The sequence below is a fragment of the Eschrichtius robustus genome, chromosome 10 (genome assembly GCF_028021215.1).
Source record: "Eschrichtius robustus isolate mEscRob2 chromosome 10, mEscRob2.pri, whole genome shotgun sequence".
NCBI lineage: Eukaryota > Metazoa > Chordata > Mammalia > Artiodactyla > Eschrichtiidae > Eschrichtius > Eschrichtius robustus.
In genome coordinates, this window is record NC_090833.1 from 35,483,747 (window position 1) to 35,500,831 (window position 17,085).

At 44.0% G+C, this 17,085-nt stretch overlaps 1 protein-coding gene across 8 annotated transcripts in view; it reads left to right on the plus strand.

The window, feature by feature from the left end:
- The window catches only part of FBXO10 (F-box protein 10), a 72,531-nt gene that overhangs the window by 54,456 nt on the left and 990 nt on the right, over positions 1 to 17,085 (plus strand). For 5 of the 8 annotated variants that reach the window (XM_068552075.1, XM_068552078.1, XM_068552070.1 and 2 more), the window contains 3 exons: positions 630 to 940; positions 2,064 to 2,245; positions 4,423 to 6,491. In XM_068552075.1, coding sequence (XP_068408176.1) covers positions 630 to 940; positions 2,064 to 2,245; positions 4,423 to 4,597 — 668 coding nt within the window. In that variant the 3' untranslated portion in view covers positions 4,598 to 6,491. The other 3 variants (XR_011075104.1, XM_068552077.1, XM_068552074.1) reach the window with 3 other exon arrangements.

Here is a 17,085-nt window from a genome sequence, read left to right on the forward strand (position 1 = left end):
AGAACGCCTCCTCACCCCGGGTCCACCTGCCATGCTGCCTCTCCCCACGCGGCTCTAAGCCTGCTGGTTTTGTGCTTTTTTTCTACAAACACATAGTGTCGCTAAGAAATTTCTTATTTCTTAAGAAATAAGAAAACTTCCCAGAATAGTAGGGAGGCAGATTCTAGCCCAGAATGGGAAGCAAAACAAACAACAGCTTTCTAGCAGGTGGATCTGTCTGTCTAGAGGTGGATGGGCAGCCTTGAGCAGGTAGTGGCCTCCTGTCACAGGTGGTGCAGATGGCGGTAGGATGAGGCTGTTGTAGGAGGCATGCCAGCACAGGACGAGAGCCTGGGCCAGGTGACCAGCTGAGCCTAAGGAATCTCCTCACATCATGTTTCCCTGGCCACTTCAATGAGGACTTGGTGCAGAAGGAACAGAGTTTCCTTGCTGGTCCTGGGTTTCCTCCTGCTCTGTCATTCAGCTTGGAAGATGCAATCCCCAAGGGCTGGTTCTGCATGTTGCTGCCTCTCCTCCCCCTCCCCCTCTCCTGGGTGCACAATTCTGGGAAGGCTTTTCCTAGTGGTATTGTCAGCAGTGACCCTGGGACCACCCTGTGCTTTCTCTGCTCCCAACCCCTCTACCCACAGCTTCAGGACTCTATGTCCAGAGTAGTGAGGTGTTGCATGTCATCACCAACGTGATCCATGCTAACGGGGACAGAGGCATCACTGTGGCCCAGAGCAGCCAGCTCACCCGTGTGGCCAACAACAGCATCTCCTGCAATCACCAGAGTGGGGTCAAGGTCGAGGCCCAGTGCAAAGTGGAGTTCCGAGGCAATGGTATCTATGACAACAGAGGCCATGGCATCATCACCAAGGGTGACAGCACTGTCATTGAAAACGACATCATTGGCAACCGGGGTAGCGGGCTGCAGCTGCTGCCCACGTCCGACACGAAGGTGTGTATGTGTGTGTGTGTGATGTGTGTGCCTATGTAGGGCATGGCCCTAGGAGAGCCCTTGTGCCCTCTCTGCTGAGAAGCAGAACCTTAAACCCTCAGCACTCTGCAAGGGTGCTGCCAAAACCCAGCCTGGGAGATGCAGGGGGACTTCACGCTGGAGGGGACGCGGGAACTGGGCCCTGAAGGATGAACAGGGGGTACTGGCAGGAAGCTGGGGCGGGGGTGCCACCCGAGGTATCTTCGTGGTCTTCAGCTCAAGATCTGGGCTATTTTAGCTCTCTTCTCCTAACAGAATAATCTCGCACAGGACCTGGTATGCAGTAGGTGGTTAATGGAGAGAAGTCTTGCCTCGGGGCCTTGGCACCCACTGTTCCCTGTATACCTGGAGTAGCCTTCTCTCCCCTTTTCCTACCTACCAAGTCCTACAGCTTGGCTCTCCCTTTCTTCTGGAAGCCCTTCCTGACCCCCCAGGCTGTTTGAGGTGCCCTTTTTTTGTACTTCTGAGGTGCTTATGCCCACCCTTCACAGGGCACTTCCCACAGTGCTCTGTGTCTGTTCCTTTGCCTGTTTTTCTTCCCCACAGGACCTTGAGCTCCGAGCTCCGTTTTTATGCAAAGCACTGAGCTGGGTGCTAGGGTTTCAGTGTTGAGCCAGACAAACCCAATCCCTGCCCTTGTGAAGTTACAGTCGCAAAGCCTTTTTTCGGCTTTGTGACTCCATGAATCAGTGACTTCAGCAAGGAGTAAGGAATCCCTTGGCTTTGCATCCGAGCACTGTGGGAGCAGAGGAGGGGAGGAGGGCTCGCTGTTGCCTCAGTTGGGTTGCCAGTGGCTCACACCCCATCTGCTAGGTCTTTGCATATTGTTCCTTCTTCCTGGAACAACTCTCCTCTGCTCTGTACCTGATGAACTCCTACCGCTTACCCATCACCTCCTCCAGAAAGCCTTTCCTGGTTCTCTCTGGGCTGGTCTCGATAGCCTTTCCCTGAGCTCGCATGGCTCAATGCTGACCTACCTAGCATGCTCTTACCCCTCAGTTTTATAACTGGTGATTCACTTACCTGGCTCCCCTACCAGTCTAGGAGTCCCTGAGGTGTGACAAGCTCTGGCTGCCTCTCCCAGGTAATAAAGAACCGGATCCATTCATTCCGGGCCTACGGCATTGCCGTGCAGGGCCGTGCCAAGGCTCTGCTGCAGGAGAACACCGTCTTCCAGGGCAAGACCAACAAGACCATCTTTCAGCAGATCTCAAACAACCAAGAATGCATCATGCAGAACAACAAGTTCTTGGTCTTCAAGAAAAAGTAAGTGCATGGGGTTGCCTAAACCAATCTTCTAGAACCACAATGAGGTCACTGGGGAAGCCAGGCTTAGAGACTGCAGCTGCCCTTGTTCCCTAGTCCTGCTAGCTTTCGGCTCTGGTCAGGTAAAGGCCTGTGCTTGGGTTTTGTGTCAGTCCTGGGCTGAGGACCTGAGCCTGACTCCCTAGGAGGGAATAAGCTTTAAAATAGTCAGGGGTATGTGGTTTCAAATCTCACCTCTGCCAGTTACTGGCTGTGTGACCTTGGGCAAGTTACTCAACATCTCTGAGCCTTAGTAAAATCCAGTTAATAATGTCTGCTTTGTAGCACCAGTTTAAATAAGATCATGTGACCTAGCAGCATATCTGAGGTATCATATAAGTGTTCATTGCTGTGGCCGCTGTTGCCCCTTGTTTCTGGTATTTCTGCCTCAGTGTACAGTTGCTTCACACTCACCTTCCCCAAACCCTTGTCCTTCCCTGTTCCCCATTTTGATGACATCACCATCCATTCTGTTCCAGCAGCAAAACCTCTGCCTCTCCTTCTCCCTGACACTGAAGTTCAGTCAGCTACCAGGTTCTCTTGATTCTGCTTCTAAAGTGTTCTTGTACCTGGCACCTCCTCTTCCCAACTGCTGCCACCCTTGTTCGGGTCAGCACCCCTCACCCTGACCCATGGCTCCTGTTCCCATTACTGCTGTTTCAGTTGTTTATGGATGGACTTCGTTCCGGTTGGTTGATACCTTGCCATACTGGTTGCAAAAATAATAATAATTAGTAATTATTATTGATACCATTGTTGTTGGTATCACTCCTGCACTGTTAATCCTTCTGTCCTGTTGCAGCAGCTTCCTGCCTGGTCCCCCTGCGCTTGGGCTACCCCCGACCTGCAGGCTGTCCTCTGCATCCTGCCAGAGTAACCTTTCTAAATCAGCTCTGGCCACGTCACATGCATGGTCAGAAACCCTGGATGGAGCCTCTTTTTCTATAGTAATGATCTCTACTCTGTTTTTTTATTATACACTTTCTCAGTAACAAATATTTTTTGAGGAAACCCCCTCAGTATGTTTATTTATATAGTCATAACTTATAAAGTATGATATAAGTAGAAATTCTAATATTGTCTTCCCAAATCCCAGCAGATCATATTGTAGACTCCCTGGGGTCCACTTCCTCCTCCAGCTTTGGAGACCCCAGGGTACAGCCCAGACCTGTTGGCCTGGCATTGTCCCCTGTGCACTGTCCGCTCCTAATTTCCTCTCTTTTCATCGCTTCTTCTCAGGAGCTCGCTCTGCTGCCAAACGCAAATGCTTGCAGATCTTTGAACATAGCCCCAGCCTTTTACTCACCCAACAGTAGCCAGCCTCTGACTCTACCCATATCTTTACAGTCCCACTCGTAATATTATTATCATAAAAATATGTAAAAGCCAATGTTGCTGGCTTAAGCAACTTAGGATTTGATGTGTGTAAGAGGCGATCCCTTGTAACTCAGGACAGGTTCCTTGTAACTTAGGACAGAAAGCCCTAATCAAAACATCACTACCATTTGATTTTCCCCAACCCTTCGTAATCTCCACAAGAGCTCGAGGGACTGGAAATCCACCAACTTCTGTCCCATATAGATCTGCACTTTCCAGAATGTCATATAAAAGAAATAACACAGTGTGCAGTCTTTTGAGTCTGGCTTCTTAACACTTAGCCCAGTGTATCCCAGATTGACCTGTGGCATCTGTCATTCATTCTTTTTGTTGCTGAGTGGTGTTCTGTTGTATGGACGTACCACACGGTTTATCTGTTCATCAGCTGAAGCGTATTTAGGTGGTTTCTAATTTTTTGGTGACTATGAATAAAGCTTGCATGACATTTACAGTCATACAGGTGGGGAAAAAAATGGGGCTGGGGGAATGAAAGAAAAGCAAGCCACTGGTCTTATCTAGATCCTTGTTTAAAGATGGGGAAATAGAGGACAAGAGGGAACCTATCCAAGGTTACGTGTAGATGTGAAGGTAGAGCTAGAACTAGAATTAGTTTTGCACATGTTCCACCTCCTTTTGCTATCACTTGACTAGGGAGATGCAACCTATACCCAGATTTAAACAAAGCCAAAAGTAAGTTTGTGCAGGGCATTCAGCAAATGCTCTAGACTCCCAAAGGGTTCACTCTCATTTTGCACCTCCAGGTCTGATACGTGGCGCCTGGCGAACCCACCAGCACGGCCTCACCTTGAAAACTCTCTCCGAGGCCCCTCTGCTGCCCACAGTGGGCAGAAGGTGACAGCCATGGCAACCAGGATCACAGCCCATGTGGAAGGTGGTTACCACAGCAAACGCAGCATCTTCTGCACCATCCTGTAAGAATGGAGAGCCACGGAGTGGGGCAGCTGGGGGCTGTCCTCAGACTCTGAGAAGGAAGCACATACCCTGCTCTCAGGCTCGGGCCCTGCCCAGCCAAGCTGAGAGGTTGTGGCCTTTGGGATGGAAGAATTAGTGCTTGTGAAGGCTCCTGGTCTCCTTATCACCGCCCTGAAAAACAAGCTCCCAAGTCTTCTGTGGACTAAGAACAAGGTACCTTCAAAACCCTTTGGCTCCACAACCCTCAGCAGGAAAGAACTTGGATTTTTTGTTGGTTGGTTGTTTTTTTTGGCTGCGCCATGTGGCTTATGGGATCTTAGTTCCCCGACCAGGGATTGAACCCAGGCCCTCAGCAGTGAAAGTGCAGTGTCCTAACCACTGGACCGCCAGGGAATTCCCTGGAATTATTTTTCGAGGAGAAAAGGGGAACCAAAGTTGGTGGGTTTCTAGTTCCTCGAGCTCTTACAGAGATTATGAAAAGTTGGGGAAATCGATAATGAAAACCTTGGTCAGGGTTTTCTGTTTGAGTTACAGGGAACTGCGTTTTATATACACCAAACCCAGAATCTTCTCAGGGAAGAACGGATTTACTTCTAAGGGAGAGAAGTGATTCTAGTGAGATGGAAAGAGCCCCAGATTTTCCCCTTTCCTAGACCTCACTTTTGACCCTCTGGGGACACTGCCACACCCACCCTGCTGCCTGGGGAGGCTGGAGGAGTTGGGTTTGGTTTCCGTAAGGACACAGTTCTCTTGAACATGGACCTGTGAGGGAGGAAGGGGCTTGGGATAAGGAGCCCCTCTTGAAAGGCTGCCCCAGGGATGACAGGGGCATGCTGAAAACAGGAAGGGGCGTGTGGAGAAGGCTTCCTTCAAGTGGCTTAGGTGTGCAGACGCGTGCTGGGCTGGGTGGTGCAGGGGTGCACCTGACTGCTCTACCTTCAAGTTGCTCCCAGATTCAGGAGGACATTGGCTCAGCGCTTGCTGCACAGGGAGGATTCGAATCCCACAAGCACACCCAAACCAGCCGCCCCTCCTGGGCGCAAGACTGGCGGAGACCGAGGTGCCTAGGGCCCTCGTCTGTGTCCACATTCTCATGGATGACCACCTGCCTTTACTAACCCTACCAAGGTTTCCCACTCTGTGCCTTGGCTCATGCTCTCCCCTCTTCTGGGTGCACCCTCCTCGCCAGCTACACATGCCTAGGTCCCACCCATTCTTCCAGGCTCGACACTGCCACCCGGATGGCAGTGCTCTGCCCTCTCTGAGCCTCCTCTGCCCTTTCTCTGCCCCCACAGGGTATATTCTGCCTTGCTTAGGAGTTACCTGGGCCCATCCCTGTCCTACTGACCTGCCTGTAAGCTAGCTCCATTAGGGTCACCACCTGTGTCCCCAGTCCCCAGCCCAGGGGGTAGGGTTAGCAGCCTGAGTGAGGAGAGGAAGGCTGGCTCCCAAAGGGCTGTGCTGCACCCAACTGTGAATGTGTTAAGGTTCCAGAGCCAGGCAGGCTCAGACCCACTGCTCTAGGAAGGGGGCCCGACGCAGGCCTGGCTCAGCCTGAACAGTCCCCTGCCCACCCGGCCCTTCATGTGGTGCCTCACCAGCCTGGTAGCGTCACTGTCGTGCACCTCACAGATGGCTTCCCAGGCTGGTTCTGCCAGGCCCCCAGTGCTGCTCTCCCGGGTGGAGTAGGTTGGGCTAGGGGGAGCCAGGAGCACTGGCTACCCCCTGAGGACTTCGGGCACAAGAGCGTGGGCCCCTCCCATCCCCAGTGCTATCCTTTGCACTTATCTATGGCCCCAGTGTGAGTCGCTGTACAAAATGCTGCCTTTTATTATTTTGTAACGAATGACTTTTCTGTGAACCAAGTGCTTATGAAAATCTCAGCAACCAAAATAAAGTTCTGTATTTTAAAGGAGGCACTTTTCGGGGTACTTTCCTTGGTCTGGGTATGTGCTAGGGTTCCTGAGCACTGGATGTAGGCCTCTCACCACTCCGCCCCCCCGAGGCACCACTGCTTCCACTGAGGGAGACAGGAGACCAGGGCCATCTTGTCCATCCAGCTTGTTCCCACCTGATTCCAAGTTCCAAAGTCTGTGTCCTCACGTGTCAGTCAGGGACTGTAGTTGCAGTCCTGCCTGCCCCTTGGGCTGTGTGAAGAGTAACAGTGAGGTCCCTGGTGTGGATGACCTGAGATCCATGACCACATTTTTCCCAGCTTCAGTCACTTAGCATCTTACAGTGTTTGCCATATCCACATGTCACTTGAGGAGAAAGCTAGTACTTAATATTTTTCTTTAAATCCTCTTTTAATTAAAAAGACTTTATATTTTAGAATTTTTTCTCTTAAGTCTTTTTATTAACAGGTATAGTTGATGTATAATGTATGTTTTAGGTGTACAGCACAGTGATTCACAATTTTTAAAGGTTATACTCCATTTATAAAATATTGGCTATATTCCCTGTGCTGTACAATATATCCTTGTAGCTTATTTATGTTATACATAGTAGTTTATACCTCTTAGTCCCCTACCCTAACCTTGCCCCTCTCCCCTTCCCCCTCCCACTGGTAACCACTAATTTGTTCTCTACATATGAGAGTATGTTGTTCTGTTATATTCACTAGTTTATTTTTTAGATTCCACATGTGATATCATACAGCATTTGCCTTTCTCTGACTTATTTCACTAAGCACAATACCCTCCAAGTGCATCTTTTTTTTTTTAACATCTTTATTGGAGTATAATTGCTTTACAATGGTGTGTTAGTTTCTGCTTTATAACAAAGTGAATCAGCATCCAAGTGCATCCTTGTTGCAAATGGCAAAATTTCATTATCTTTTATGGCTGAGTAGTATTCCATTGTGTATATATATATACCACATCTTCTTTATCCATTCATCTGTTGATGGATACTTAGGTTGTTTCCATATCTTGGCTATTATGAATAATGCTGCTGCGAACATCGGGGTGCATGTATCTTTTCAAATTAGCGTTTTCATTTTCTTCAGATATATACCCAGGAGTAGAATTGCTGGATCATATGGTAGTTCTATTTTTAGTCTTTTGAGTAAACACCATACTGTCTTCCATAGTGGCTGCCCCAGTATACATTCCCACTAACAGTGCACAAAGGTTCCCTTTTCTCCATGTTCTCACCGACATTTGTTATTTGTGGTGATGATAGCCATTCTGACAGGTGTGAGGTGATATTTCATTGTGGTTTTGATTTGCATTTCTCTGATGACTAGCGATGTTGAGCATCTCTTCATGTGCCTGTTAACTATCTGTATCTTCTTTGGAAAAATGTCTTTTTAGGTTTTCTGACCATTTTTTAATCAGGTTGTTTATTTTTTTGATGTTGAGTTGTATGAGCTTTTTATACATTTTGGATATTAACCCTTTATTGGTCATATCACTTGCAAATACTTTCTCCCATTCAGTAGGTTGTCTTTTTGTTTTGTGTATGGTTTCCTTTGCTGTGCAAAAGCTTTTAAGTTTAATTGGGTCCCATTTGTTTATTTTTGCTTTTGTTTCCTTTGCCTTAGGAGACAGCTCCAAAAAATATTGCACGATTTATGTCAAAGTGTGTTTTGCCTGTGTTTTCTTCTAGGAGTTTCATGGTTTCAGGTCTTAACGTTTAGGTCTTTAATCCATTAGAGTTTTTCTAAAACCATACACAAAAAAATGTTCTAATTTCATTCTTTTACATGTAGCTATCCAGTTTTCCCAGCACCCCTTATTGAAGACTGTCTAGAAGTTTTAGATTTACAGAAAAAGTGAGGAGATAGGCGGTAGAGAGTTCCCTTACTACCCTTCCTGCCGAGCTTCCCTGTTATTAACACCTTACATTAGTATGGTACATTTGTCAAAATTAATGAGCCAGTAGAAAGTCCACAGTTTATTCATATTTCCTTAGTCATTACCTAGTGTCCTTTTTCCATTCCAGGACCCTATCCAGGAACTTAACTAAAAAGAAATGTTTACATTACTTCACTACTATAAATGAAAAGCTAGTGGTTTTAATAAACACTAAAATAAACTGTTAAAATGAAAATATTCACAGTATCACAAGCAACTAAACCTTTGTTGAAACCAAACATTTGGGGGAAATTTGTTACTGCAGTTTAGCCAAGTCAGCATAACCTCATGTATCCTGATACACCCCCATGCCACTAAAATCATCTTATATCCCATCAATAGTATATTAAGCACTGACTTGGTAAGGCTATTGCCCCTTTTTTACAGAAGGAATTGAGTTCTTTGTTTTTTTAACTAAAGTATAGTTGATTTACAATGTTGTGTTAATTTCTGCTGTACAGCAGTGATTCAGTTATACATATATATATACATTCTTTTTTATATTCTTTTCCATTATGGTTTATCATAGGATACTGCATATAGTTCTCTGTGCTGTACAGTAGGACGTTGTTGTTTATCCATTCCACATATAATAGCTTACACCGGCTAACCCCAACCTCCCGCTCTGTCCCTCCCCCAGCCCCCTCCCCCTTGGCAACCACAAGTCTGTTCTCTATGTCTGTGAGTCTGTTTCTGTTTTGTAGATAGGTTCATTTTGTCATATTTTAGATTCTACATTATAAGTGATATCATATGGTATTTGTCTTTCTCTGTCTGACTTCACTTAGTATGATAATCTCTAGGTCCATCCATGTTGCTGCAAATGACCATTATTTCGTTCTCTTTTATGACTGAGTAGTACTCCATTGTATATATGTACTGCATCTTCTTTATCCATTCATCTGTCAATGGACATTTAGATTGTTTCCATATCTTGGCTGTTGTGAATAGTGCTGCTATGAACATAGGGCTGCATGTATCTTTTTGGATTAGAGTTTTGTCTGGATATATGCCCAGGAGTGGGACTGTTGGATCATATGGTAATTCTATTTTTAGTTTTCTGAGGAATGGAATACTGTTTTCCATAGTGGCTGTACCAACTTACATTTCCACCAATAGTGTAGGAGGGTTCCCTTTTCTCCACATCCTCTCCAGCATTTGTTTCTAGTTTTTAATGATGGCCATTCTGACCAGTGTGAGGTGGTACCTTGTTGCAGTTTTGATTTGCGTTTCTCTAGTAATTAGAGATGTTGAGCATCTTTTCACATGCCTATTGGCCATTTGTATTTCTTCTTTGGAGAAATGTCTCTTTAGGTCTTCTGCACATTTTTCGATTGGGTTGTTTTTCTGTTGTTGAGTTGTATGAGCTGTTTGTATTTTGGAAATTAAGCCCTTGCTGGTTGCATCATTTGCAAATATTTTCTCCCATTCTGTAGGTTGTCTTTTCATTTTGTTTATGGCTTCCTGTGCTGTGCAAAAGCCTATAAGTTTGATTAGGTCCCATTTGTCTATTTTTGTTTTTATTTCTGTTGCCTTGGGAGACTGACCTAAGAAAACATTGGTACGATTTATGTCAGAGAATGTTTTGCCTATGTTCTCTTCTAGGAATTTTATGGTGTCAAGTCTTATGTCTAAGTCTTTAAGCCATTTGGAGTTTATTTCTATGTATGGTGAGTGTGTTCTAACTTCACTGATTTACATGCGGCTGTCCAACTTTCCCAACACCACTTGCTGAAAAGACTTTTTCCCATTGTATATTCTTTCCTTCTTTATCTAAGATTAATTGACTATAGCGGTGTGAGTTTATCCCTGGGGTCTTTACTCTGTTCCATTGATCCATATGGCTGTTTTTGTGCCAGTACCACGCTGTTTGGATTACTGTAGCTTTGTAGTATTGTCTGAACTCTGGGAGGGTTATGCCTCCTGCTTTGTTCTTTTACATCATCATTGCTTTGGCAATTCTGGGTCTTTTATGATTCCATATAAATTTTAGGATTATTCTAGTTCTGTGAAAAATGTCATGGGTAATTTGATAGGGATCACATTAAATCTGTAGATTGCTTTGGGTAGTATGGCCATTTTAACAATATTCATTCCTCTAAGAGCATTGGATATCTTTCCATTTCTTTGAATCTTCTTCAGTTTACTTAATTAATGTTTTATAGTCCTCAGCATATAAGTCTTTCACCTCCTTAGTCAGGTTTATTCCTAAGTATTTTATTTTGGGGGGGTGAGATTTTGAAAGGTATAGTTTTTTTACATTCCCTTTCTGATATTTCATAGTTAGTGTAAAGAAATGCAATCGATTTCTGTATATTAATCTTGTATCCTGCTACCTTGCTGAATTCATTTATTCTAATAGTTTTTGTGTGGAGACTTTAGGGTTCTTTGTATAGAGAGAGTATCGTGTCATCTGCGAAGAGTGACAGTTTTACCGCTTCTCTTCCAATTTGGATACCTTTTCTTTTTCCTGTCTGATTGCTGTGGCTAGGACTTCCAATACTATGTTGAAGAGAAGTGGTGAGAGTAGGCATCCTTGTTTTGTTCCAGATTTTAGTGGGAAGGCTTTCAGCTTTTCACTGTTGAGTATTATATTGGCTATGGGTCTGTCATAAATAGGTTTTATTATGCTGAGATATGTTCCCTCTATACCCACTTTGGTGAGAGTTTTTATCATGAATGGATATTGAATTTTGTCAAATGCTTTTTCTGCATCTTTTGAGATGATTGTGGGTTTTGTCTTGTGTTTATGTGGTGTATCACATTGACTGATTTGCATATGTTGAACCATTCTTGTGAACTTGGGATGACTCCCATGTGGTTATGGTGTATGATCTTTTTAATGTGTTGTTGGATTCTGTTAGCTAATATTTTGTTGAGAATTTTTGCGTCTATATTCATCAAAGATATTGGCCTGTAATTTTCTTTTTTGGTGGTGTCTTTGTCAGGTTTTGGTATCAGGCTGATGGTGGCTTCATAAAATGTCTTCAGGAGTGTTCCTTCCTCTTCAATTTTTTGGAAGAGTTTGAGAAGGATCAGTATAAGTTCTTCTTTGCATGTTTGGTAGAATTCGCCTGTGAAGCCATCTGGTCCTGGACTTTTGTTTGTAGGGAGTTTTTAAATTACAGATTCTATTTCACCTCTGGTGATCAGTCTGTTCAAATTATCTGTTTCTTCTTGGTTCATTTTTGGTGGGCTGTATGTTTCTAGAAACTTGTCCATTTATTCTAGGTTGTAGAATTTGTTGGCATATAATTGTTCATAGTATTCCCTTATGGTTTTTTGTATTTCTGCAGTATTGGTTATTATCTCTCCTTTTTCACTTCTTATTTTTATTTGGGTTCTCTCTCTTTTCTTCTTGATGAACCTGGACAGGAGTTTGTCAATCTTGTTTACCCTTTCAAAAAACCAACTCTTGGCTTTATTGATATTTTAATATAATTTTTGAGATTCTCTATTTCCTCTCTGATCTTGTTTCCTTCCTTCTGCTGACTTTAGGTTTTGTTTGTTCTTCTTTTTCTAATTTCTTTTTAAGTGGTAGGTTAGGTTGTTTGAGACTTTTCTTGGTTTTTTTTTGAGGAAGGCCTGTATCGCTATGAACTTCCCTCTAAGAACTGCTTTTGCTGCATCCCATAGATTTTGTATGGTTGTGTTCTCATTGCCATTTGTCTCAAGTTATTTTTAAATTTCCTCTTTGATTTCATCATTGACCCATTGTTTTTTTTAGTAGTATGTTGTTTAGTCTCCATGTAATTGTTTCTTATTTCTTTTTCTGTGGTTGATTTCTAGTTTCATGCTCTTATGGTCACAAAGATGCTTGAGATAATTTCTATACTCTTAAATTTGTTGAGGCTAGTTTTGTGCCCTAATATGTGGTCAATCCTAGAGAATGTTCCATGTGCATTTGAAAAGAATGTGTATTTGATTTTTGGGGGGTGTAATGTCCTGAAAATATCAATTAGGTCTAACTGTTCTGTTGTATCATTTAGGATCTCTGTTGCCTTACTGATTTTCTGTCTAGAAAACCTGTCCATTGGTGTGAGTGTGGTGCTAAAGTCTCCTACTATTATTGTATGATTGTCAATTTCTGCCTTTATGTCTGTTAGTATTTATGTATTTGGGTGCTTCTATATTAGGTGCATATATGTTGATGACTGTAAAATCCTCTTCTTGTATTGATCCTTTTATCATTATATAGTGTCCTTCTTTATCTTTCTTTACGGCTTCTGTTTTAAAGTATATTTTGTCAGATATGAGTATTGCGACCCCCACTTTCTTTTCATTTCCATTTGCATGAAATATTTTTCCATCTCTTCACTTTCAATCTATGTGTGTCCTTTGCCCTAAAGTGGGTCTCCTCTAGGTAGCATATTGTAAGCTCTTGTTTTTTTAATCCAATCTGCCACTCTGTGTCTTCTGATTGGAGTAGTTAGTCCACTAATAAATAATTATTGATAGATATGTATTTATTGCCATTTTAACCTTGGTTTCCTGTTGATTTTATATTTCCTCTTTGTACCTTTCTTTTTGTTTTTCCTTTTGTGGTTTGATGATCTTCTTTTGTATTATACTTATGTTCTCTTCTTTTTGGTTTTTGTGAATCTATCGTATGTTTTTGATTTGTGGTTACCCTGTTTTTCAAGTATGTTAACCCCATCTTCTATCTCCTTGCCTTAGACTAGTAGTCATAGAGGCTCAAACACATTCTAGGAAATGGAAAAAAAATCTACATTTTCTGACCTCCTCCACCACAGTTTATGATTTTGATGTCCTCTTTTACATCTTCATGTTCATCCTTTTGCTGTTCATTGTGGTATCATCACGTTCACAGAAATTTTTTGATTTTTTAAAAATCTGTGTACTGGCTTATTTGTAGGTGATTTGCTCTCCAATTGTGATTTTCTCTTTCCTATATATTCTTTTCTATTTAGAGAAGATTTCAATATTTTCTTTAGGATAGGTTTAGTATTGCTGTATTCTTTTCATTTTTGCTTGTCTCAGAAATTCTTTCTCTCTCCTATTCTAAATGATAATCTTGCTGGGTAAAGTACCCTAGGTTGCAGATTTTTCCCTTTCAGGACTTTGAATATATCTTGCCACTCCCTTCTGGCCTGAAACGTTTCTGTAGAGAAATCAGCTGATAGCCTTATGGGGCTTCCCTTGTAATTAACTCTTTTTCTCCTGCTGCCTTTAGAATCCTCTCTTTAATTTTTGCCGTTTTTATTATAAAATGTCTTGGTGTAGGTCTGTTTGGGTTTACTTTGTTTTGGACCCTCTGTGCTTCCTGTACCTGGATGTGTTTCCTTCTTTAGGTTTAGCAAGTTTTCAGCCATAATTTCTTCAAATACATTTCCAATCCCCTTTACTCTTTCTCCCCCTCCTGGATTCCCTATTATGCCTAGATTGGCATGCTTTGTATTATCCCATAGGTCTCTTATATTGCTTTCATTTTTTATTCATTTGGCTTCCTGTCTGCTGTCCTGATTGGGTGATTTCCATTATTCTGTCTTCCGGGTTACTTGTTCGTTCTGCATTATTTATTCTATTCATTGCCTTTAGTTCAGTTTTTGTCTCAGCAAATGAGTTTTCTAATTTTTCTTGGTTCCTCTGTATAGTTTCCAGTTCCTTTTTACAGTGCTCTTGCATTTTTGTCGATAGCCTTTCTTAATTCCTTCAATATTTTTATTATCTCCTTTTTGAAATCAGTGTCTTTTTGAAATTGGTGTCTGTTTGTTAGACTAAAGAGGTCTGTTTCATTGTTCTTTCAGGGGCATTCTCTTGGTCTTTTAACTGGGAGTGGCTCCTCTGCTTCTTCATTTTACTTATATTTCTCTTATTCTGTGAGTTTAGGAGAAACAATTATCTACTGTGGTCTTAGAAGGCTCTTTATATGTGGGAGCATCCTTGTGTAGCTTGTGTGGGTTTAACATTTTTGGTTCGAGGGCTGTTCTTAGTATGGCTGCCTATCGCCTCTTTCCTCAGCACTTGCTGGCCATTATCCCCTTAATGGGGTGTGCAGATGTGGCGGCTGGTGCCCAGTTGTGGGAATCTCAGTGGCAGTGGCAGCTCATGCATGGCCCTGGAGCACGCCATGGGAGCAGAGGCAGCTCGCAACTCTGCTCCCCGGAAGGGCAGAGTCAGCAGCTTGAGACGGCTCCTGCAGTGAGTGTAGGAAGTGTTCCGCTGCCTGAGAGCTTGTGCAGGGGAAAAGGCTGTAATGGCAGGTTCTGCCCCTCCCCTTGCACACTGCCCACACAATGGTGCCTGGCCTCTAAGGCGGCCCAGGCTTCCTCCTCGTACAGCCTCAGGTGTGGTTGCACCAGACTCCAACCCCTTCAGGCTGTTTCCGCACAGCCCACCCCAGTCCTCTCCCCAGGTCTGATCTCCAAAGCCCGAGCTTCTTCATCCAGCCCCTGCCCGCACCAGTGGACACGCATCTCAGGCTGGGAAGTGCAAAGCAGTGGCACTGACCGTCTGTGCAGGTCTGTCTCCATTCTAGCTGCTGCAAACTGGTTGCTGTGCTCTACTCCAAGGCTCTGAAGCTCCCTCTTATAATGGCTGATCTCTCCGCCAGCGAAGGAACTTCCGAGGGTGCAGGAACCTTTCCTCTTTTACAGCTCCCTCCCAGGGGCCCAGGTCCCATCCTGATTCCTTTCTCACTTTTTTCCTTTTTGTCCTACCCACTTACATAGATTTTCTTGGTCTTTCAGAGGTATGAGGTCTTCTGCCAGCATTCAGTGGATATTCTGTGAGAACCTTTCCACATGTAGATGTATTTTTTAAAATTAACTTATTTATTTATGGCTGTGTAGGGTCTTCATTTCTGTGCGAGGGCTTTCTCTAGTTGCAGCAAGTGGGGGACACTCTTCATCGCGGTGCACGGGCCTCTCACTATCGCGGCCTCTCTCGTTGCGGAGCACAGGCTCCAGACGCGCAGGCTCAGTAATTGTGGCTCACGGGCCTAGTTGCTCCGCGGCATGTGGGATCTTCCCAGACCAGGGCTCGAACCCCTGTCCCCTGCATTGGCAGGCAGATTCTCAACCACTGCGCCACCAGGGAAGCCCTAGATGTATTTTTGATGTATTTGTGAAAGGAGGTGGTGAGCTTCACATCCTACTACTCCGCCATCTCGATTGCTCTCCCCAGAAGGAACTGAGTTCTGAGTGGTGATGCCTGTCAAGGCCAGGAGTTGAAAGTTCCCTATCAAATGTTAAGAGCTTGTATACAGAAGATGTATGAGTAAGGCTGTTACCTAGGGCTTCTGTAATAGGAACAGCTGGGACATACACACATACAGTGCCCATCTTCCGCCACGTCATTTGGAGGCAGAAGTGGGAGGAACACGCAACACCTATCCTACCCTAGCTCTTCCGTGGTTGGGGAAGCATCTGGAAGGAGACTGCTCTGAGTAGCCTGCATTGGTTGACTGTGCAGGGCTTGCTCTCCCACACAGGCCAGACCCACCCAAGAGAATCTACTCCATCTGATTATTTTTTCCTTAATTGAGCCAAAAATCTGTCTCCCTGGCTAAATCCTACCCATACTTCAGGATCCTACTTCATCATCATTCCATGGAACACTTTCCTTGATCTCTTCAAATCTTAGTTATGTGCCCTTCCTCCATGCTCTCCTACCCACCTACCCACCTGTGTTATCCCCATGGTGGCACTGAATCCTCTGCATTGAAAAAGTCTGTTGATCTGTCTTCTTAAAGGAAGGCACTTTAAAAATTTTTACCTAATTAGCTATTTCCAGGTTGGGTCCTCTGCAGGTATGTTAAATACACCTTCTTTGACTTCATCACTGTTAAATGTCCAGCAGGTCAGGGCCACAGAAACTTCCCTCCAGGGAACAGACTTCATTCTGTTAACACCCATAAGTTACTCCACAAACTGCAAATCTTATTAAAGGTACAAGCATCTAGCCCACAGTCCCTTTTTCTTCAAAGAGGTCATCAAGCAACATTATGGCAAATAACTTGGTTGGATCAAGGAATCCTCTGTGAATATCAGTAAATAAATGGGGTTTTAGAGCTAGGAAAAACCTAGCACGATCCCATTATTCTACAAATGTTTACTGCCTAATAGCTCTGCCAAGGAAAGAAGGTGCAGCTCATGCACTATGATTCATTCCACAGACACTGGCGCTTATATGCCAGGCACTGTGTTAGGCACCCTCTCACGAGACTTGTTGAAAAGGACCCTCTTTTGAGCCTTCTGACCCCAAACCCCTTGATAACAGAAACTTGCGTTTCAGTCAACCTCTGGGACTGCATCACCTACAATTAGTGAAGTATACCTGTTGTCACCCGGGACAAGTATACAGCTGACCCCTGAACAATGCAAAGGGTTAGGGGCACTGACCCTCCATGCAGTTGAAAAATCCACATATAATTTATGTCAGCCCTCCATATCCGTTCCACATCTGTGGGTTCAACTAACCACTTGCATGGTACTCTAGTGTTTACTATTGAAAAAAATCCATGTATAAGTGGACCCAGGCAGTTCAAATTCATGTTGTTCAAGGATCAATTGTATATTTACCATCCTAGGCTTTTCCCCATCAATATCACTCCTCTTTGTGAGTGACTAAAGAAAGCTGCTTCCCCACTAGGACAGAGGCTCTTCAGAGGCC